The sequence below is a fragment of the Balaenoptera physalus genome (genome assembly GCF_965194825.1).
Source record: "Balaenoptera physalus genome assembly, chromosome: 11".
In the NCBI taxonomy this organism is placed as follows: domain Eukaryota; kingdom Metazoa; phylum Chordata; class Mammalia; order Artiodactyla; family Balaenopteridae; genus Balaenoptera; species Balaenoptera physalus.
In genome coordinates, this window is record NC_138896.1 from 68,876,621 (window position 1) to 68,898,689 (window position 22,069).

Sequence of the window (22,069 nt, forward strand, 5' to 3'; positions counted from 1 at the left end):
CCTCCTTTTTTTGCTTCTCTGAATCTGGGTCACCATTAAGTCCAATTAAGTCTTTCCACCTATAGATGGTAACATTTGTACTCCCTTTTTTGATGTGGCTCATGCATTCACTTACCAAGCATTTGGGGAACAGTGCCAGGCACTGTTCTAGGTTCCTGGGATAGAGCGATGAACAAAATGCGCAAAGATCTGTGGCCTTGTGAAGTTGGCCTCCTGATGAGACAGCCAGATCTGTGGCCTTGTGAAGTTGGCCTCCTGGATGGGGATGGAGAGAGGGCCATCCAGACTTCCCAGGGGAGTGAGTGTTGAGTGGAGACCTGAGGACTGTAAGTGAAGGAGTCACGGGCATATCTGGGGAGCAGGTTCTAGGCAGAGAGACCGCAACTCTCTTGCCCACTCTAGTTACGTTGCACTCACTTGGCAAAAGCCAGCCCTGGTTATACCCAACTCTCCACCTACTCCACACCCACATCCGTGCAGCTGAACCTCCTCTGGAGAGACACGTGCCCCATGCTGGCTGGCCTCGTAGCAATTCAGGCCCAGGATCTGGGGTGGGGAGCACAGAGGAAGCTTCATGCTTCCATCACAAATGCTTCTCCAGCCCATTCACTCTCTCATTCCCCTAGACGGCCAGTTCCTAGCAACAACTCCCTGGCCTCACTCTCAGCTAACTCTCTTTACCTCCTATCCCACTGAGAAAATTAATCAGAAGAGCTACCTACCACTCCAAGATGCCAACACCTTACATACTTACCGATCAGATTATTGCCCAAATCCTTGCTCCTTATTACCATGGAAGAAATGTACAGGGGAGCCCAGCCCCCCTTTGCTTCTCAGGCATGCCACTCCCCAAATCCTCCTCTCTCTCTCCTATATTAGCAATTCTCCTTTCCCCAACCACTACCTCATTCACATCTGCATAGAAACAGGCAGTACCATTTCCCATATTGAAAAAAAAAATTTTTTTTAACTCTCTCTTAGTGGCACTTTTCCCTCCATTCCACTTTACCCAACAAAACTCTTGGGAAGAGTTGTTCAGATGGCTGCCTGTCTCTTACCTCTCTCCTTATGCTCTTCTCCAAGTTTTTGCTCAGGTGTCACTTTCTCAGGGACACTTTCCCTGACCATTGTATTGAAAGTGGCACCCCCTCTGTATGTCCTCTTCCCAGCTTCATTTTTCTCCGTAGCTCTCATCACTTGCTAATACCCTCGATAAGGCATGTATCCATTTTGTTGATTATCTACTCCGCCCCCCTACTGGGATGTAAGTCCAAATAGGACAGTGATGTCTGCTAATTTGTTCAGCTGTCTGCCACATCCCCAGCACCTGGAAAAGGGCCCAGGGCATCAGAGGTGCCCAGCAATGTTTGTTTGGTGAATGAATGAATGCATGGTAAGGGCTGGGCGAGGAGCGGCAGGGAAATCACTGCAGCCGGAGCAGACTAAGCAGGGGGGATAGGGGAAATTAGGCGGGAGGGGTGGCAAGAGGCCCGATCACATAGGGTCCAAGGGGAGGGTCTTACTCTAAGTGTGGTTTGGGACGCTGCTGGAGGGTTTGGAGCTGCGAAGGGACATGATCTGATTGATGTCACTGCGACTCTGGGCCGGTCAAGGTGAAAATTCTACGTTTCGAGAGTGTGTCGTGGGCAGGCAATCTTTACATCCTCGTGCTCATGTAAATAGACTTCAAGGAAAACAGACTTAAAGGAAAGTTCTGTGTTGATGATGGCTTTTGTTATATAGAAATGGCTTTACAGGTAAAATAGAATGTAGGACATTTCTCACCCAGCAAAATGCAATACAACAAAACAAAACATTATTGGTAAGCACTTACACAGAACCATCCATGCTCACCTACTTACTGATAAAAATATTTAGCTCTTCAGTATCTTGCTTTTTAAACAGCTGGTGTGCAAGTATTAACACATTTTTTGAGATATTAACCAACAGACATTTCTGAGCATATGGTACAGGCAAAACTGGCCTATATTAAATAACCACAGCTGGGATTCTAAATGCTGGGCCCAGAATTTGAAAATGTCTCTGCCCCTTAAGCATTAAACAGCAGCAGTAAAACACCCAGCAGTCTCCTGGCGACGTCTAGCATTTCTAAGTACCCTTTCAGGCGGTATACTATGTGGTCCAATGCTCATGAGATGCCATCTTTATAAGCTGTTTTGTAAAGGTATAAGGTATTCGCTAAGAGGGGACAAGATAGTCTGGCCAGGAAATATGTGGATTGTGGGTTTAGGTCTATGTGTTTAGTTGGTGGAGTTGGTGCAGCTGCTTCTAGAATTGCAGTGGGAGTGGGGAGTAAAGTCCACAACTCTGAGCGTTCCAGGCAAGCCAAAATGGGGGTATGGGGGCTTAGAAGGGGACCAAGGATGGTGGGCCCCGGCAGCTGCCAAGCTAGGACGAAAAGAGAAGACTGATTCTAAAGAGGTGCTGGCTGGTGTCTATGGCTCTTGTAGTACCAGGGTCCCAGCTATCATAACTGAGCACACAGGAAGCTGGCTCTGGGCTTGCTAGACTTTGCAGGGGGATGGCTGCGTGTTCCCAGTGCTTCGTTAGCTCCTTCCCCAATACTGAGGGTCAGGCAAAGCGGGCCACAGCCTTCCACTTTGATAGATGTCCTCACCGCTCTGGGCACCAAGGGTCATTGCCACAGTGCTTCTAGGAAGCTCAGGACTTGGGACTCTAGACCAGTGGTTCTCAAGTGTGGTCCCAGCAGCATCAACATCACCTGGGAACTTGTTAGAGATGCAGATTCTTAGGCTCCACCCCAGAGCTGCTGAATCAGAGACTCTGGGGGTAGGTCCCAGCAACCAGCGTTGAATAAGCTCCCTAAGGAATTGTGATGCGCGTTGCAGTTTGGGAACCACTGATATAGACCAGTTCCAGGTGATGGTACTGCTGCTCGTTCTGGGACCATACTTCGAAAACCAGTGTTCTAGAAATTTCACAAGCAAATCACTCAGGTAGGTTATGAGTAAATCCAGTTATTAAATAACAAGTATTACTGAATACCTAAGGGCTGTTTAACAGTGATTGCCTCTAAACAAGGGGATTGCGGGCAACTTTTAAAACTTGATGTATCTCTGAATTGTTCAAAGTTGTTATTGTAAACATGTATTACTTTTGCAGATAGAAAAAGATATTTTAAAAATATAAATACCTCATTCTAGTATAGTTCTTTACAGTAGTGCTTCTCAAACTTTACTGTGCAAACCATTTAGGAATCTTGTTAAAAATGCAGATTCTGGTTCAGTAGGATGGGGGCGGGGGAGGCAGGGCTGTGAGATTTTGCGTTTTCAACAGGCTCCCTGGTGATTCCAGTCTACTGGCCCACGAACCACACTTTGGATTTACAGAGTACAAAGAACTGACATGTGTATTACATTTTTTGTTCCTTGTTACAACCCTGGCAAACAGATTCACTAATTCACTTATGCAACCATTAGGTACTACAACATACATATACTGGACATACAGATATGGTCTAATGGGGTGGAAAACCAACCAACCACCAAAAAAACCCACATGTAAACAGATAAATATAAATAGTGATCAGAACTGATCAGGAAATGAAGAGGGTGCCGAAAAAGAAGGGCTCTAGGAGGAGGTGATTTTGGCAGTGACGGTAAGGATGAGCCACGGAGAAGTTCAAGGGCCAGCTCTCGGCAGACACCAGGAAGCTCCTGCAGCTAGCAGGCAGGGAAGGAAGACCCCCAAATCCGGAAGGGAGAGGGGGTGGAGGCAGGGCCCGCCAGGGCAGGAAGGCCGTGGTAGGGGGCCGATTTCAATCCAAATGCGGGGTAAGCATTGAGGGTTTTAGCACGGAAGTGACTGGTCTGGTATTTGCCTTGGGATCACGCTGGCTGCTGTTCAGGAAATGAAACCTCTCCAGGGTCCCCTCGGAGGTGGTGCAGGGAGTGCTGGGCCATGCGAGGGCGCCCAGGAGTCAGGCCCGGCGCCCTCAGAGTCGCGTGGATCTATTCGGGGGGTCAGGAGTCCCCTCGTGAATAACGAGCCACCAGGGCACGTGTTTTTATTGCCGCACAGAGGACCTCAAATAAGCGCGCTCCGGGCAACAACATGACTTTTAACCCCCTTTCAGAGGACTTGGGCTCGCATCCACGCTTTGCTGGTCACGATGGCATCTTGGACACTTCCCCCTCGGTGCCTCAGTCTCCCTACCTGTCTAGGAGGACTTGGGCCAGCCCACGGTGACACCCTGGGTCGCCAATCCTGCATCCCTGTGTAGGGTGGAGGGTACGGCTGGGGCAGAGGCGGCACAAGGGGTTGGCTTCCCACCCGGGAAACTGAGGCACGGTGGGGAGAGAAGCGCGCGCCCTCCAGACTCCCGCAAACTCCAAGCGGCACGTCTCGTCTCCACGCAAGCTGTCCAGGCCGCCTGCCAGCCGTCTCCACGGAGTGGCCCCCGCCCAGCCCTGCCCGAGGACCGGAGCTGGGCCGGGCTTCTCAGGGGGCCGCAGCGGCGGCGGGGAACTCGGCGCCATCCCCGGGCTCGAGCGCTGGAAGAGGCGCGCGGGACACACCTCCAGGTTCCCCAGACCGGTCGGGCGCAGGCCTGCCCGGGGGCGCCAGCCTCTGCGCGCGCCGACCCCGCCCCTTGCCGGCGCCCCCGCCCCTCGGCCTCCTCCCGCCTCCGCCTCTTCGCAGGCCCGCGACGTGCCCGGCCGGCGACCGAGCTGCAGGGACGGCGTCCGGCGCGCTCACTTCCGCGTCCCGCCGCCCTCCGGTCCGCGCGCGCCCAGCCACCGCCGCCATCGGACAATAGGCCGCCCGCCCGGCTGCCGTGAACTTCCTGCCGGGGCCCGGCCGGCCCGTGTGCCCCGGGCCCTGATCTCTCTCCGCGCCGGCCAGGATCGCAGCTCCGCGCCACCAGGGAAAGCAGCGGAGGACCGAGCGCCCGGGACGTTCCAGCGCCTCCCGCCGCCGCGCCTTTGCTCCGGCCCGGCGGATCCGCGGCCTCTGCGCTCTTCGCTCTGAGCGACTTAACCCCGTCCAGCGGCTGCTGCCTTGTGGGTTTCCGAGTTTGGTTGCTTAAGGAGGATGTGATTTTTTCACCCCCCTTATTTCTTTTTCCTTTTATGATTTGAAACAGAGAAAAGAACTCACAGCCAGCTCGGACAGCGAAGCGCCACCAGCTGCCCCCACGTGGACACCTCTGAGAGGAAAGGGAATTGGAAGCAAACTTGGTCCAAGTGACTTTGAGGCCTCACCGTCGGCTGGATTCTAAGGCCTGGGGTCATGACTCTCATGCTGGGCAGGTGGAAGGCCTTGCCTGTCCTGGGCTGGACGTGAGTCTCTGCCCTTCGCCAGCACCTCCACCGGCCCACCTCCACACACTCAATACCCAGCACCTCGGCTAGGCCCGGACACTTGTCAGCAACATGGATAAGTATGACGACCTGGGCCTGGAGGCCAGTAAATTCATTGAGGACCTGAACATGTATGAGGCCTCCAAGGATGGACTCTTCCGAGTGGACAAGGGTGCAAGCAACAACCCGGAGTTTGAGGAAACACGCAGGGTGTTCGCCACCAAGATGGCCAAAATCCACCTGCACCAGCCGCAACAGCTCCTGCAGGAGGAGACCCTGCCCAGGGGGAGCCGAGGTCCCGTGAATGGTGGGGGCCGCCTGGGCCCACAGGCCTACCGGGAAGCTGATGGGGGCAGCAAGGTGACGGGGGATGGCGCTGCAAAGCCTCCTCTCGCTGCCTCGACAGTGGCCCCTGGGACAGCCACAACCATCGCGGCTGGGCAGCCCTTGTCCCCACCCCAGGAACAGAGGGCCAAGCTGTGTGTCCGTGGCGCGAGGCAAGGCAGCCAGGACTGTGGCTCCAAGGAGAGCGTGGCGAGTTCTGAGATGTCTGCTTTCCATCGGCCGGGCCCCTGTGAGGATCCTTCCTGCCTCACCCACGGAGACTATTATGACAACCTCTTTTTGGCAAGCCCCAGCTGGGGCGATGAACCAGCAGTGTCCCCCAGCATCAGGCTGGGTGTAGGAAGTGGGTGGTCTGGCACGCCAGGGAGTGGCCCGCCACTGTCCACACCCTCCAGGGACCATCACCTATACCAGCTGCAGCTTTCCCCGAGCTCCAGCAGGTCATTGCAGAGCAGCCAGGATGGTGGTGTTGGTGGCCACAGCAGTGAGAAGCCAGCAGCTCTTTGGACCACCGCCTCCTCCCAGCGAGTGAGCCCTGGCCTCCCTTCCCCAGGCCCAGAGAACGGGGCCCTACCGAGACCTGCTCAGCCCAGGACCCCTTCTTTCTCAGCGCCCCTGGCCCTGAACCGCTCCAGTCAGGGACCTCTTCCAAGAACAAACTCGGGGGTAGGGAGTGAGGTTTCAGGCATGATGCCCAAACCCACTGTGGACCCTCAACCCTGGTTCCAGGATGGCCCCAAATCTTACCTCTCTAGCTCTGCCCCTTCATCCTCGCTAGCCAGCATGGACAACATGCAGCTGGGTGCAGTCCCTGGGCCGGGTCCCAAGCCTGGCTGTACAGACGCTGGCGCTGGTCCCAAGCTCAGCCTTGTCCATCCAGTGATGTCCACCCTGCCTGAGTTATCTTGTAAAGAAAGTCCCTCTGGCTGGTCCTCTGATGGCAGCCTGGGGCCTGTGCTCCCAGAGAGCCCCGGTTCCCCCAGGGTGAGACTGCCCTGCCAGACCCTCATCCCGGGCCCTGAGCTCGGACCCACGGCTGCCGAATTGAAATTAGAGGCCCTCACCCAGCGTCTGGAGCGTGAGATGGATGCTTGCCCGAAGGCCGATTACTTTGGTGAGTGAGAGACGGGTGCGACTGCCCATGGTGGGTGATGGGGTCCCTGCATTTGGGCATTTGGGGGAAGTGCCCCCCACCAGGGATGCTGTAGCTCTCCTTGAGTGGCCTGCCTTTTTGTGTGTGTGTGTGTTCCTCTTTCAGCTGCTTCTTCTGAAACTTGAAACTTGAAAGTATCCCTAGGCAGAAAGCGGATCTTGCAGCCGGGGGTTACCCATGTGCGAAGGGCGGGATTACTCATGACTGCTCCCCCAGAAGGGAAATGCTGTGATTTTGGATTTCAAAGGTTTTGGGGGTGACTTAGAGCCTCTCTCAGTGACCGGCTCAGGCAGGTCTTGAATGGGCTTCTTAGGTCCAGGTACCCCGTGAGTGTTCCGTCTGTAGTTGGCTGGGCCAGGTGGCTCTGGCCGTTTGAGGACTAGTGGTCGGGCAGGGGCTCTCTGCGGCTCCCTGTGTGCGCGCGTGTCTGCCTGCAGGTTCTGTGTTCAATTGAGGGAGGTGAAACACTGACATGGAAGGCTTTGTTCTAGAGCAGTAGTTCTCAAAGTGTAGTTTGGACCCTTAGCCTGGGAACTAGTTAGAAATGCAAATTCTTAGGCCGCACCCCAGACCTACGGCATCAGAAACTGTGGGGTGGGTGGGACCCGTGGGACCCAGCAATCGGCATTTTCACAAGCCAGCCCGGGATCCTGACGTTCTGGGAAATTTGAGACCTGTGCATTAGGTACCTTCTAACTCAGGACCCGCCGCCCCCACTCCCCCCACCCACCCCGCCCCGGCTTCCAGCTGGCAGCCAGGTTACACCCCCAGTCGTGGCTCCCAAGAGGATGGAAGATGCTTTTTGCTGGTTTCACTCCAACTTGCAAATTTTGTTTTCTTCTCTTTTAAAGCCACAAACTCTTGGAGACTGCTAGCTTCAGCTTTTTTCTCCTCACAGGGTTTGGAGGCAGCAGGAAAGCAGTGATATGCTTCTGTTGAGTAATGATGTAGCCGTCTCATAGGAGAGCTAACTAGAAAGACAGCCTATACTTTTAGAAGAGTCTGAGGGTTGGTTTTATTTTATTTTATTTTTTCATTTTTGAACTCTGCACAACTGAGGTCACGATTTCCCCACATGAGGCCTGTGAGCCCTGGGAAGCTGAGTGCCGCTGGGGTGGCAGCTCTGCCAGGCAGGGTCCGGGAAGGCCCTGGACCTGGAGGGTGACCGGCTTGCTCCTTTCCGTCTACCTCATTCTGCGTCAGTGAGTGATTCTGTCCCAAGGTGCTTGGAGGGTTGGGGTCCGAGGCACTCAAGCTAGCACTGTGTTCTCGCTTCTCAGAGAGCCTCGCGGGAACAGCTCTCACACCACCCTGGGCAGTCAGAGGTCGGGGTGACTGTTTACTGGCTTATGTTTTAGAGCACGTAGCACCCTCTTACTGTGAACCATCTCTTCTCCTTTGCAAATCCCCCACTTTGGGAATAACACTTGGCTGGAAAAACTGTGGGTTTTTTTAGTTCAAACTGTTGTTGAATTTTTTTCTTCCAGTTTTATTGAGATATAATTGACACAGCATTGTATTAGTTTAAGGTGTACAGCATAATGATTTGATTTACATGCATCATGAAGTGATGATCACAATAAGGTTAGTGACCATCCATCGTCTCATATAGGTACAAATTAAAGAAATAGGAAAAAATACTTCTTCCTTGTGATGAGAACTCAGGAGTTACTCTCTTAACTTTCATCTGTAACACACAGCAGAGTTAATTATATTTATCATGTTATACATTACACCCCTACTACTTATATACCTTATAACTGGAAGTTTATACCTTTGACTGCCTTTGTTCAATTCCCCCTCTCCCGCTCCACCCCCCTCCCACCTCTGGTAGCCACAAATCTTATCTCTTTTTCTATGAGTTTGTTTTTGAAGTATAATTGACCTACAACACTATGTTAGTTCCTATTACACAACACAGTGATTCGGTATTTCTATACATTCCAAACTGATCACCATGATAAGCCTAGTTACGATATGTCACCTTACAAAGATAGTATGTAGTTATTGACTATATTCCCCACACTGTACATTTCATACCCATGACTCATTTGTTTTGCAACTGGAAGTTTGTACCTCTTTCCCTCACCTATTTCTTTCCTTCCCTACCCCTCTCCCCTCAGGCAACCACCTGTTTGTATCTATAACTCTGTTTATGTTTTGTTGTGTTTGTTCACTTGTGTTGTTTTTTTAGATTCCACATACACATGAAATACAGTATTTATCTTGAATTTTTAATTCAAGCTCATTAAACAACAAAACAGCAGTTTTATTGTTTCAGGGAGGCAAGTTTATACACTGCCTCAGAGCAGAGATACTGGCTAACACTAGCCATTCATTCAGCCCATGTTTATTGAGTGCCTACTTTGGGCCATGGGGTACGTAATGAATGGGACAGACAGAAACCCCTGCTTCCCCAGAGCAGACAGTGCAATAGAGGGAGACAGGAGATGAACAAAATAAATAAGCAAGTATGAGGGAGAGAAATAGGAAGAGGAGAGGATGGAGCTTCCGGGCAGGGAGTGGCAGGGAGGTTTCTGGTTTTAAATCAGGTGGTCAGGGAAGATCCCATCGAGAAGGTGGCATTGGAGCTAGGCTTGAAGGAGGCGAGGGGGTGAACCCTGAGTCCGGGTCTGCCCAGGGAAAGGGCGTTCCCAGCAGGGCAGACAACAAGAGCAGAGGCCCCGGGACCTGGGCTGTGCCAGGCAATGTGCTAGACACTGTTTAATTTACTCATGTAATCTTAGGAAGCCCATTTCACCAACCTGGAAACTGAAGCTCAGAGAGGTTAGATTATTGATCCCAGGTCTCACAGGGGGGACTGGGTATAGCTGGGTCTGAGCCCCACAGTTGGGGCTCCCTGCCCATTCTTCTAACCAGCATTGCCCAGCTGCCTCCCAAGCACAGATGTGAAAGCCTGCTTTATTTATCTATTTATTTTTATGGTTGTTTTTTCCTTAAGTGAGGTGAACTTCCTATAACATAAAATTAATCATTTTAATTAATTTGGAATTAATTTAAAAAGTAATGAGTGGCATTTAGCGCGTTCGCCATGTTGTGCAAACACCATCCCTATCTAGTTGCAAAACATTTTTATCACCCCCAGAGGAAACCCACCCCCATAAATCAGTTGCTTCCCAATCCTCCAACTCTCCCAGCCCCTGGCAACTGCCAATGTACATTCTCTCTCTCTGGCTTTACCTATTCTGGATATTGCATATAGAGGGAATCATATTTAAGTTATTTTTTGACTAAGCATTACATTCACATGTAGAATATTCAAAAGACACAAAAACACATAGAGTGAAAAATTAGTCTCTTTCTCACCCCGGTTTCTAGCCGAGCATCCTGGTGTGATGAGTGTATATGTGTGTGTATCTCTCTGTGGGCCTGCTGTCCACCTGCTCTTTGCCTTTCCCTCTGAACAGTGCGTCTTGGCAGCTGTTCTGCATCAGCACGCGTTGACTTGGCTCAGTGTCACCCTCTGTGGATGTGCCCCAGGTCACGTAAGCAGCCTCATGGTGGACTTCAGAAGGGCCAGCTGCAAGGTGAAAGCCTAGCTTTGTGACAGACTCCCGGGGGCGGGGCGGGGGGTAGGTTGCAGGGCTGGGGGCTTTGTGGCCTTTAAATGTTGCCTAGTTGCCCTCCGCAGAGGTCATGCCAGGGACCCCACTGCCCATCATATAGGAGAGGGCCTGCCCCCACCTGCTTTGGCAGCTGAGCTTCCAGCCACTCTAACGGGACTGGCCACGTGGCCAAGGAGGGCGTCTCTCCTCTGAGCACCTGGCCGTCAGTGTGTGGCCCAGCCCTGCTGTGGGACCTTGAACAAACTGTCCCTTCCAGGCCTCCCCGCTCATCCACAGTACGAGGCTTTTGGCTGGTTGAGGGGCTCACATTGGCAGATGTCTTTCCCTTCTCTAGATCTGGTGTTACTTGAAAGATTTTGTCTGTCCAACACACTGCATTTATTACATAAGGATGAAATTTTACTTCTAAATAGAAGAATATCTATGGATACAGGGCTCTTGCCAGAGGGAATCAGGGTAATATTAACAGTCATCATCACAGTCGGTGTAATTCTAGCCAGAAGCAAAGCAAAGTTGATGTTTGGGTTGCTTACCTGGACCCCTTCCTGGGCATTTGACCTTGTGGGAAGAGCTTGTGAATCCCTGCTGCCACCTTGGAGGACACTTAGGTTTGAAGACACCTCAGTGTCCAGTTATTGATCAGCTTATCAGCGAGGACTCTTCTGGCACTTTCCAAGGCCAGGTCTCTGTGGCTTCGGGACAGTTTGGTCCCAGGGAGGCATTTCTTCCCCCTCTTTCTTCTCCCATGTTCCTCTGTGGCCTCTTTGTGTCTTCCTGTCCTTGAGGAAAGAGTTAAGAGCAAACTCTTGATGCTTCTTAGAGAACACTGTTGGGTTTCCACCTCCCTGGGCCTTGCGCTCAGAAGGTGCCCCCCCACCCCGTGTGGTTGTTTTCACACCACTGTGTTCCCTGCAGAGGAAGTGAAGAGGCCCTCGTGCCGTTTGTTTACTCTCGCCCCTCTTTTCTTCCACAGTAGCCATCTGTTCTCCTCATGCTGGTCGTCTCCCCCCTTTCTAAGGAAAAAGGACACAAATAAACCACCTGCCACAGGCTGGGTTTCCCGGGAAGCTGACTCTGAGACAGAGTCTAGCGTGCAGGGGGCTGACTAAGGGTGCTATTGGGACCCTAACTGTGGAGGGAGGAGGAGGAGGAAGCAGGAGTGGGCACGGAGGAGCCCCAGCTGCCGTGCGGGCCTGACAAGCCCGGGCCGACCCCAAGGGGGCTCGGGAGCTGGAAAAGCCCTTCAGAGCTGCCCCGAGTTGGGATGAGACGGACGGCCTGGCCTTCACGCTCCCCCGCGGGCCGCCCCGGCGTGGAGGTGACCGGGCAAGGCGGCTCTGAGTAGCTGACAGGTGAGGCTCCCTCCTGCCCCCCCAGCGGCTGGGCCGAGACTCCTTCAGCGAAGGGAGATCTGGGTGTCCACCACATCCCCGGTCCCAGGCAGAGAAGACCCCATTCCTGGTGACCTTGGCCATGATTTTAATCATAGTGACGTCTGTTGAGAACCTGTATGTAACCTTCACAGCCAGACTCCGTTCTTCTCTGTTTACAGTTGAGAAACTAAGGCCGTGACGTGCTCAGGACCACACAGGTGTCCGTGGTGGTGCTGCCACTCCAGGTGGGGGTCTGACCGCTCACACGGGAGAACTAGGTGGTCTTTCGGGGCTGAATTGGATGTTCTCCATTTGCCCCTCCAGATTCACTCTCTGCCCAGCTGCTGCGGGGGCATCAGTGGCCTCCCTGCCCTTTCCAGGCCTTCTTCCCCATGGTCAGGACTCTGGACCTGCAGCCCCCGGCTCCTTGCCTCCGTGCTGTGTGTGGGCCTGGGGGACCAGGCACTGCTGGTGCCGCCCACGAGAGCCACACTCTGTGAGGCACCAGCGGGGTGGCGAGGCAAGAGGGAGCTCGTTTCAGGGTCTCTGTCACCCAGCAAGTGGACGGATGGGCCCTTCTCCACCTGCATGGAGAGAGAAGCACCTGGCTCTGTCTTTAGTTTTCCTGTCTTGGGTGGACATTCCTGCTGCAGTATTTGAAATCAGAAAACTGCAACGGCAGACCTGCCTTAGCCTGAGAGCCTGAGAACAAGTGTGACTCCTTCTGGGGATGGTCCTGCCCTGCCAGGGACCAGAGAGCCTGTCACACTTGATTTCATTTTATTAGCAACGCAGGAGGTGAAATAAGCAGTCCAGACAAGGAACCCATAAATGTCCTCTCTGCTCCCTCCCATTGGACAGTCTCTTCAATATCGAGCTGCGTGTTGTCTTAATGACCTTTTAAGCATGTCTTATCTGACTTTATTAGCAACAGATGCTTGAAATATGGGACTTAAGTCCAGCCTTGAATGAAAAATTGAGGGTGATTTTCAGAGCATTTGTCATATAAAAGGAAACAACATGGGCCAATCCTGTAGAAGAGGGGCCCCTCCAGAATTCAGGACAGGGGCCTGTGTGCACCCCAGAGGCCCTGCTTACCCCCCAGATACCAGGCGTTGCAGTAAACCCAAACCAAGTGCTGAAGTAGCAGAAGGGGGCAGAAGATCATTAACCATCTGGCCCTGTCTGAGTAGCTGGCATGACCAAGTGTGGGGACTTCTGCCCACATTCCTTTTGGAGACATGGTGCCATAATTCCGACCTGCTGAATCCAGGCTTCTATAGCCATGGAAGTAGATTTCTGATCCTTTGGTAACTTTTGTAAATGACACTCAAGAATCCAATTCTGGGCTTCCCAGGTGGTGCAGTGGTTAAGAATTCACCTGCCAATGCAGGGGACACGGGTTCGAGCCCTGGTCCGGGAAGATCCCACATGCCGCGGAGCAACTAAGCCCGTGCGCCGCAACTACTGAGCCTGTGCTCTAGAGCCCGTGAGCCACAACTACTGAAGCCCGCGCGCCTAGAGCCCGTGCTCTGCAACAAGAGAAGCCACCGCAATGAGAAGCCCGCACACCACAACGAAGAGTAGCCACCGCTCACGGCAACTAGAGAAAGCCCGCGTGCAGCAACGAAGACCCAATGCAGCCAAAAATAAATAAATTTATAAAAAAAAAAAAAAAGAATCCAATTCTGCCTGTCTAGCCCAGCCGGGGTGCACCCTGAGACATGGGGATTCCCAGCTGTTTAGAAATTGGGTAGCTTATGTGCATGTTTTTTTGTAGGCCAGGTAATCTTCCCCTCAAAACCAGGAAGGTATATATTTTAAATTTTTATTGGTGTGTAGTATACATATATTGTAGATGCTCACAAAGTGAAGACACGCAGCACTCAGATCAAAGCACAGAGCTCGACCAGCACCCAAGAAGCCCCCTGCCGTGTGCCCCCTTACAGTCACCACTACCCGCCGGGGATAGTTGTGACTTCTGACTGCAAACATGAGGGTTTTTTAAAAATATATTTATTTATTTATTTGGCTGTGTTGGGTCTTAGTTGTGGCACACGGGATCTTTCTTTTTTAAGTTGTGCACGCTGGATCTTCAGTTGCGGCATGCCTGCGGGATCTAGTTTCCTGACCAGGGATCGAACTCTGGCCCCCTGCATTGGGAGCACGGAGTCTTAACCACTGGACCACCAGGGAAGTCCCCAAACATGACTTTCTGAGCAATTGTGTGGTTTGAAGTAACTTCTGAAACCTTGAGATCATTAAAAAACCTTTCATGGCAGGTTTTTGGATGGATGGAGAGCGCGTGGCTGATCAGAGTGCAGCTGAGGCTGGGACAGGAGGGAGTGGGTGCTGTCAGCGGGGCCATCCAGCTCTCTCTGTACCAGTGGCTGCTCCTGTGTGGTCAGTGGTCAGGGCTCCTACACTGTTTTGGTCCTCTGTGTTCTCTGAAGGGATGGACTTTTCATCATACGCTTTAGCCCTGTCCCTACTGCCCGCTCTCCCCACAGGATTTCTCTTCTGAGATTTCGGGGTAGGGGGACGATCAGCAACCCCTACAGTTCATTCAGAGTGATTCATCTGTTCACTGGGTCCACGTGTCGGCGAGGCGCGTGTGTCCACTCCCCGCTGTGCTCTTAGCACTGGGCTTGGAAGGACACTGGAGGGTCAGACTCAGCCCTTGCACTTGGAGTGACAGCCCCTCTTCTGTCACCCCGGCCTCAGGCCTGCACTCAGGGTGTCCCCCCAACCCTGCCATGATCACCGGCTTCTGTCGCACTGGCCTCATTGCTTGTCCCTGAGCTTATGGAGTTCTTTCCCACCACAGGGCCCTTGCCCTTGCTGTTCCCCAGCCCACGTCCTCTGGCCAGCACGGTGCTGCCCCCCTGCCATCCCCCTCAGGGCGGCGGGTCTCCAGCTGTAGCCCTGGCCAGTCCTGACAGCCGTTTCCCACGGCAGCTGCCTCATCCCATCAGGCTGTCTTTCTGAGGTTCTCCCTCCTCGGAATGTTTCTGCTCTGTTCCTCTGTGACCAGGAAAAAATGTCTTGTTTTTTCCATCTAATTTTCCTGCTCTTTCCATTCATAATGCAGAACATCGAATTGACCTTTTGACATGACTGTTCTTGCCAGAGGTGTTTTTTAAAAAGTTATGTTTCTTTATATCTCTGGATTTATGGCTCCCGCTCAGGAGAAGGAACTGTGGAAGAAATGCATCATGTATTTGGGAGTGAGGCAACCAGGTGTTCTGGGCCCGAGCCTACCAACAGCCCCAGGTGTGATGTGGGGCTGCTTGCTCTTCCTCTGTGCTGAGCCAGGGCCACCTCTGAGGGCTCTTCCTAACCCAGAGTGCTCTGGCTGTGGGTACAATCGGATGCCTGATTTTAGCTGATCGAGTAACAAGGGACTGGGCAGCAGTATTGTCCACAGTGGCGAGAGCCCGGAAAGGCAGAGGGCTGAATGGCCTAGCATCTCATCTCCCTTCCAGGCCTCTACAGAATTAAAAAAGAACTTTTTTGTTTGTTTAGTTACAGTTACATTTTCACTTGTAAGCGGTAATCATTTTTACTGTAGGTATTCTGGAAAATACATACAGTTAAAACAAGAACCATGAATCACTGACATGCCTGCCACCCTTAGAATAATCAGTGTTAAGATTTTCTGCAGAAAGTTTCCAGTCCCAAATAGTGGCCGGAGCCCGCGGTGATGCAGGCTGCGTGATGTGCTGTGGTTCTTGGCTCTTTGGCCAGATGTAGAAGCGTTTACTGAGTTAGAAGCCAGTTTGCTCTGCGGTGTGTCTGATGAAAGTGAGATTAGGAAGGACTGAAGATTTCCTGTAGGAAACAACCACACATGGGGAGCCACTGATATTACGGGGGTCACCCACCCTAGAGGCCTTTTTTTAAAAAATAAATTTATTTATTTTATTTATTTATTTTTGGCTGCATTGCGTCTTCATTGCTGCACGCGGGCTTTCTCTAGTTGCAGCGAGCGGGGGCTACTCTTCGTTGCGGTGCGCGGGCTTCTCGTTGCGGTGGCTTCTTTTGTTGTGGAGCATGGGCTCTAGGCACGTGGACTTCAGTAGTTGTGGCACGAGGCCTCAGTAGTTGTGGCTCTCATGGGCTTAGTTGCTCTGCGGCATGTGGGATCTTCCTGGATCGGGGATCGAACCCGTGTCCCCTGCATTGGCAGGTGGATTCTTAATCACTGCAGCACCAGGGAAGTCCCTTTAGAGGCCTTTTGAGACTCTCATTCTAATTAAACTTGGGGTCCCTAGTGTGGGGGACAGCTCAGAGCACTGGCCGTGGGGCTCACTGAGCTTGTTTTTGCTGGCATATGCCAGGACATCTCCAAGGGCTCTTGCAGTACCCTCAGCATTTCTGGGTCTCAGGCTTGAAATGGGACAGTGGCCTTGGGGTCTGGCACTGTCAGGGCCCCAGATCGTGGGGCTAGGTGGTTGTCTGTTGAAGGAATGGAGGGGCCTCAGTTAAGGTGTGGAGGGGGAAGAGGAAGGGATGTTTAGCTGGGGTTACAGCTCTGAGATAGTTTTGCAAAAATTTATTGAGCAAGTTGCTCTGTGTCAGGCACTTTGCTAATCATCTCACACGCATTAACTTGTTTAATCCTTCCAACAACCCTATTTTATGATCCCCATTTTATAGACGGGGAAACTGAGGTACACAGAACAGAACCTGAGTAACCTGCCTAATGCGTTTATGAAGGAGCTTTGCTGAGTCCAGGATCCTGACCGCCGTGCTGCGCTGGCTTAGAGCTCCTGGGAGCACAGTGGCTTTCTGACAGAGGGACCCCAGAGGGCATTGTGGCTATGAGTAAATCAGGCCTGAGGTCTCCCGCTTCTCTGGTGGAGCAATGAGGAAGGCAGGCCGTGGATGGCTGCCCAAGCTGGCTAGAGGGGTGGATCCCACTCTTGCAGCTAGGGGTGCACCCAGGTTCATCTTCAGGCCAGGAGCCTGGGCTTGTACCAGCCCCTCCCTGCCGGGCAGTGACAGAATCATGGAGGCTCAGAGGCACATACATGGGCCGCGTAGGGGCCTTGACTGCCCACAGCCCCTTGGCCCTTGACTTCTCCTGTTCCCCTGAAGGGTGTTGGTTAGGGCGAGCGGGCCATGCCCTCGGGGGTGCCTGTGTGACACCCCCAAGGGTTGTGGGCAAGGACAGGGGTGTGCCAGCCCACACTTTCCTTGGGGGCAGCTAGGATGCCTTGGTCTAAGGGTCAGTATCAACCCCAGGCCGTGTGCGGAGATGCTCAAAACCCAGTGTTGGATGAATCTACGCTCAGCGTCCATCTGGCAAACCGAACAGAAACCTTACCCTAAAACAAAACACGCTCCAAAAGTTCCCAGGCATGTCAACTGCAGGGTAGTACTTGTCACCAAATATTTATATCCATTTCGGGTTTTGTTTTTCATCTGTCCCCTCCCAGGGAAACCAGCTGGACACAGAATCTCAGGGTCACGCTGGAAGGCTGGAGACTCTCTGCCTGAGTGTTTCCGAGGGAGTATTTTAGATCCAGGTTATTTTTAAATTTTGAGAGCCACGGTGTTTAGACTTGGCCAAGTTCTTCCCTCATCTGTTTTGTTCTGTAGTTCGTCTCTGTGTGTCCCAGGGGAGTGTGGTCCGGTTACTCCCGGTCACTGGAAGTTGGTCAGGAGCGTATCGGGGCCTCTACCTTCCTTCCCCCACACATGTCTTTGTAACATATTGAAAGTTCTGGAAGCCTGCCATGATGCTGTCTGTCATTCAAGAGGAGGGGACTTCAGTTCAGCGTGGGTCTGCCCTGCCGCTGATCCTGGGAGGTGTAGTGACCCAGGTCATTCAGGACGTCGTGGACAAGGCCCCCATCTTATAATGCAGGCCCTGAGTCAGGGTGAACCCATCACAGCAAGCTCTGGGCCCAACAGCATGTGACGGTCACCTCAGCACGATGAGACAGTAGCAGATTGGCCTTTTGCTGCCTAGAGCTTGACAGTGGCTTCCCTGTTCTCCCAAACCTCCCCATGATCTGAGTTAATGGCTTCCTTTCAGCAGAGTGGAGCCAAGTCGTGGCCGTGTTTGCTCACATGATGCTCAGGACTGGCCCCAGGGAGCGGGGTAGAGGTTTCCCATCTGCTGAAACATCGCCTGTTCTGTTCCCCTCTCCGGCTCCTTAGTTTGCATTGCTTCCTGCTGGTGCAGTAAGGTAGTGAATTTAGAGAGAGATGGATTTCAGGGCTGGGCCCCAGGGCGTTTGCTGACAGCGTTATTGTCACATGGAACATGCTGGCAGCAGGCTCAGCAAGATGCAGGCCTGCCTGGAGATGCTTGAGGGCTGCGCCGGCTTAGACACCCTGCTTCACTTTGCTGCCCGTGGTTTCCTCACCTGACAGGGACTGGAGGTCCTGTGCTCCTTCTAATTCTGTTTCCTTTCCTGTGCTCTGAGCCTCCAGAGCCACTTTTGGATTCAGGGCTGTTGCCTGGGAGGAGACTCCTGGCTCTGAGGGTGACAGTGTTTGGAGGCAGGGCCTGCTTCAGACACTGTATGGGGGGCATGCGGGCATCAGTTGAATGGAAGCTGGTCCCTCGTTGGCTTGCAGAGAAACCAGCAACAGAGCGCAGAAGCCCGGGGAGGGAAGGACATGGAAAACAACAGACACGCCCCAGGCAGCAGGCCAGTGGGTGGTGATGGCAGGCGCTTCTCCTGGTTGGCCCACCAGGTCCCTCCGTGAGATCATGTCCCAGCAGAGGTGACTCCAAAATGCCCTTCTCCCACTAATAATGCTTGGTCATCATCGGCCTTGCTCATGAACTCAGAACTCTATTCTTTTGGGAAAAAAATGGACACTCTATGATAAAGCAGCCCTTAAGAAATAAGTAAAGTGAGGAAATAAAACCAAACACTGATTTAGTGATAAGATTCAATACACAAAACACGGGGCCTGGTCTATAGAAGTTACTCGTGAACTATTTGTTGAATGAATGAATCATGGCGTGTATTTATAATGTTATGCAATCAGAGTAAAAAATAAAAATGTTTTAGTTCCAATGCCCGTGGGCTGAGACACAGTGGATGCTACAGACACCGTTGCTTTGTCACTTGTTCCCGGTGGTAGCTGTGACGCGCTGTGCTGATATCTGTGCTACCCCGTCTGAGTAGAAGGATGGGCTTATTGGACAGGGACTTGGGTGACATGACTGGTGGCAGGTGGGCTGGTCTGTAAGCCTGGAGAAGTCCTGTTCCCCAGGGCAAACTTGAGACATGACCACATTTTGAGGAGGAGGGGATTTCAGTAGGACAGCATGGAACCTGGGTGCATCTGTGGATGGTTTCCTGTCTTGCTTGGCTGGGTGGAGCTTTGGAGGCAGTCCTGAAGCAGGGGTTGTGGGCGTGAACCTTGAGTGGGGCACTGACTTTCCTGCCAGGTTCCTGAGGCTCTCACCGACCCCCATCCCAGTCCTACCCAGACCCTTCCCCCACCTCTGTCCATCACCACTTCCAGTTCCAAGCCCAAATAGCATATTCCCTCAAGAGCCATTATGGATCGCCTACTGTATACAAGAGACCGGATTAGAATTTGTGGGGCTTCTTTTGTGCCAGACTTATTGCCTGGCCCTCTGCTGGGTGTGGGATGTCTGTGCTGGTCACTGTTGTACCCCCAGGGCCTAGGGCAGTGACTGGCACACAGTAGATGCTCAGTATGTACTTGAACAAATGGTGAACGCCCCGGCCAGTGGAGGGAAGGGATGTTCCCTGATGCCCTCCTGCGTGGCAGTGCTTTGAGTGGGGTGTTACCCCTGTGGTGGGCACACAGCGCCGGGCTGGCTGTCCACGTCCCTCACCCTGACTGGCAGTTACTCGGAAGAGCTTTCCTATGTGTGTGGAAGGTGTCTCGGGTAGCTGAGGAGTGGGGGCCCGGAAGAGGTTGGGATGCCAGGTTTGTCTGGGTGGAGACTTCACCGAGCTCCAGGGACCAGCTCATCAGAGTCCTGGGGAAGTTTGGATGGGAGCAGAGAGATGTGCTGGCAGATGTGTTCTTAACTGAGCAGGCATTCCTGTTAACACTAAAAATCAGAATTTGAGGAGCTATTTTTTTTTTTTAATTTTTATTTATTTATTTATTTGTTTTTGGCTGTGTTGGGTCTTCGTTTCTGTGCGAGGGCTTTCTCTAGTTGCGGCAAGCGGGGGCCACTCTTCATCGCGGTGCGCGGGCCTCTCACTATCGCGGCCTCTCTTGTTGCGGAGCACAGGCTCCAGACGCGCAGGCTCAGTAGTTGTGGCTCACGGGCCCAGTTGCTCCGTGGCATGTGGGATCTTCCCAGACCAGGGCTCGAACCCGTGTCCCCTGCATTGGCAGGCAGACTCTCAACCACTGCGCCACCAGGGAAGCCCCTGAGGAGCTCTTTGTGGGAATGAAAAGCCATATAAGACTGTGGGCTCTGGAACTGCCCTGGGCAGACTGCTCAGCATCCTCATGCCTCAGTTTCCCCATTAGGAAAATGTGGATATAGTTGTTGTGAGGACTAAATTAATTAGTACAATCTGTACTGGCCAGTGCGGGAGCCACAGCACAGGAGGCTACTAAGCACTTCAAGAGGAGGCTGGTTTGAGTTGAGATGTGCTATACACGTGAAATATACTCTGGAGTTTGAAGACTTGGTATAGGGAGAAAAAAGTAAAATACCTCCTTAATATTTTTATACTGATCGTATGTTGACATGAGAATACTTTGGATATGTTGGGCTAAGTAAAATACATCATTAAAATTAGTTTCATCTGTTTTTACTTTTTAAGCATGGCTACTTGAAAGTGTAAACTGACACGTGGCTTGCATTATTTTTCTGTTGGACGGGGCTTTGCTATATGAAGCACTTAGAACAGGCTCTGGCATGTGGTGATCATTTACTGGACAAGCACTTACAGTTAGTATTTTCTCAGAAGTATCAAAGCACCTTTACCTTTTTCCATCTGAAAGCCAAGCTCAATTGATTCATTCAGACCCACAAATGCTTAAACAGAAGGACTGTAGTTTGTCCAAAGGAGACTGATTTCATGATTGCCCCCTGCACCCCCCGAACAGGCCCACCGAGGCTCACGTGTGTTCTGATGGAGGAAGCAGATACTCTGGGGTCTGAAGCTGGTGTCTGCACAGGGCGTGATGGAGCAGGCGGTATCTGAAGCTGAGCCAGTTTTCCGGGACCTTAAAAGCCCCCCTCAGTTTAGCAAGTACAGGCAGAGCATCCAAAGAGATCACCCAACCCGTCTCTGTAGTTAGAGAAGTGTTTCCTGTCAAGAGGTGGGAACTGGGCCCTTTGGGATTTGGCTCCTCTGGGGGCCCCGCCGACAGGCTGCCCACCCCGTGAGCCTCCAGCCGGGCTCTGGAGGCCTCGCCTGGGCGTGCAGGAGAGTGGCCAGATCAGGGTGGCTTTCCAGGCAGCTTCCAAAGACCCAGTTATCTGGGGCTTGTTGTGAAGTAGCTGAGGCTTCCCTCTCAGGTGGCGGGGCTCAGAGAGAGTCCCTTTGTTGGCCAGCCTTACAGGTCAGTTTTAGAAGCCCAGTGGACAGGAGATGGCAGCCCCTCGTCTGCCCGTGGTCCACCTGTGGCTGCCACCCTCGTTACCCATGCCTGACAGTGGGCGTGTGGGTGTGGGGAGGGCAACTCTGCCCAAGTTTACAGCCAGAGAGCAGAGGAAGCCAAGGGAAGGAAATAACATACAGTGAAATAACGTGTAGTTCGATGAGTTTTGACAAACACATGCACCCGTGTAACGCACACTCCTATCAAGACAGAGCAGTTCCACCCCCAGAAAGTTCCCTCCTGCCTCTTCCAGGCACTATCCATCCCCAGGCAACCCCTGTTCTGATGTTTTTTTTAATCATTTATTAGTTTTGCCTGCCCCAAAACATAATGTAAATAGATCCACGTGGTATTCATACACAGTTGATCGTCATTATTCACGGATTCTGTATCTGTGAATTTGCCTGCTTGCTAAAATTTATTTGTAACCCCAGATCAATACTCACAGCACAGGCTTACCTGGTGGTGCAGTGGTTAAGAATCCGCCTGCCAGTGCAGGGGACACGGGTTCGAGCCCTGGTCCGGGAAGATCCCACATGCCGTGGAGCAACTGGGCCCATGAGCCACAACTACTGAGCCTGCGCTCTAGAGCCTGCGAGGCACAACTACTGAGCCCACATGCTGCAACTACTGAAGCCCGCACACCTCGAGCCCGTGCTCCGCAACAAGAGAAGCCACTGCAATGAGAAGCCCGCT

The 22,069-nt window shown here is 52.5% G+C and overlaps 2 protein-coding genes across 3 annotated transcripts in view; one reads left to right on the forward strand and one right to left on the reverse strand.

Annotated features, from left to right (window-relative positions):
* Positions 1-5,419, reverse strand: part of LOC309638721 (uncharacterized protein) — a gene marked incomplete at its 5' end in the record, with an annotated part of 364,111 nt that extends 358,692 nt beyond the window's left edge. The window contains 2 exons of the mRNA XM_082415018.1: positions 4,315-5,241; positions 5,407-5,419. Coding sequence (XP_082271144.1) covers positions 4,315-5,241; positions 5,407-5,419 — 940 coding nt within the window. The remainder of the gene's footprint in view (positions 1-4,314; positions 5,242-5,406) is intronic.
* The window catches only part of LIMD1 (LIM domain containing 1), a 74,819-nt gene continuing 57,450 nt past the window's right edge, over positions 4,701-22,069 (forward strand). Inside the window, exon 1 of one of the 2 annotated variants that reach the window (XR_014251034.1) lies at positions 4,701-6,804. Coding sequence is in view for 1 of the 2 variants with exons in the window: in XM_082413881.1 (XP_082270007.1) it covers positions 5,418-6,804 (1,387 nt within the window). In the remaining variant the exon portion in view is untranslated. The remainder of the gene's footprint in view (positions 6,805-22,069) is intronic. The other variant, XM_082413881.1, reaches the window with a different exon arrangement.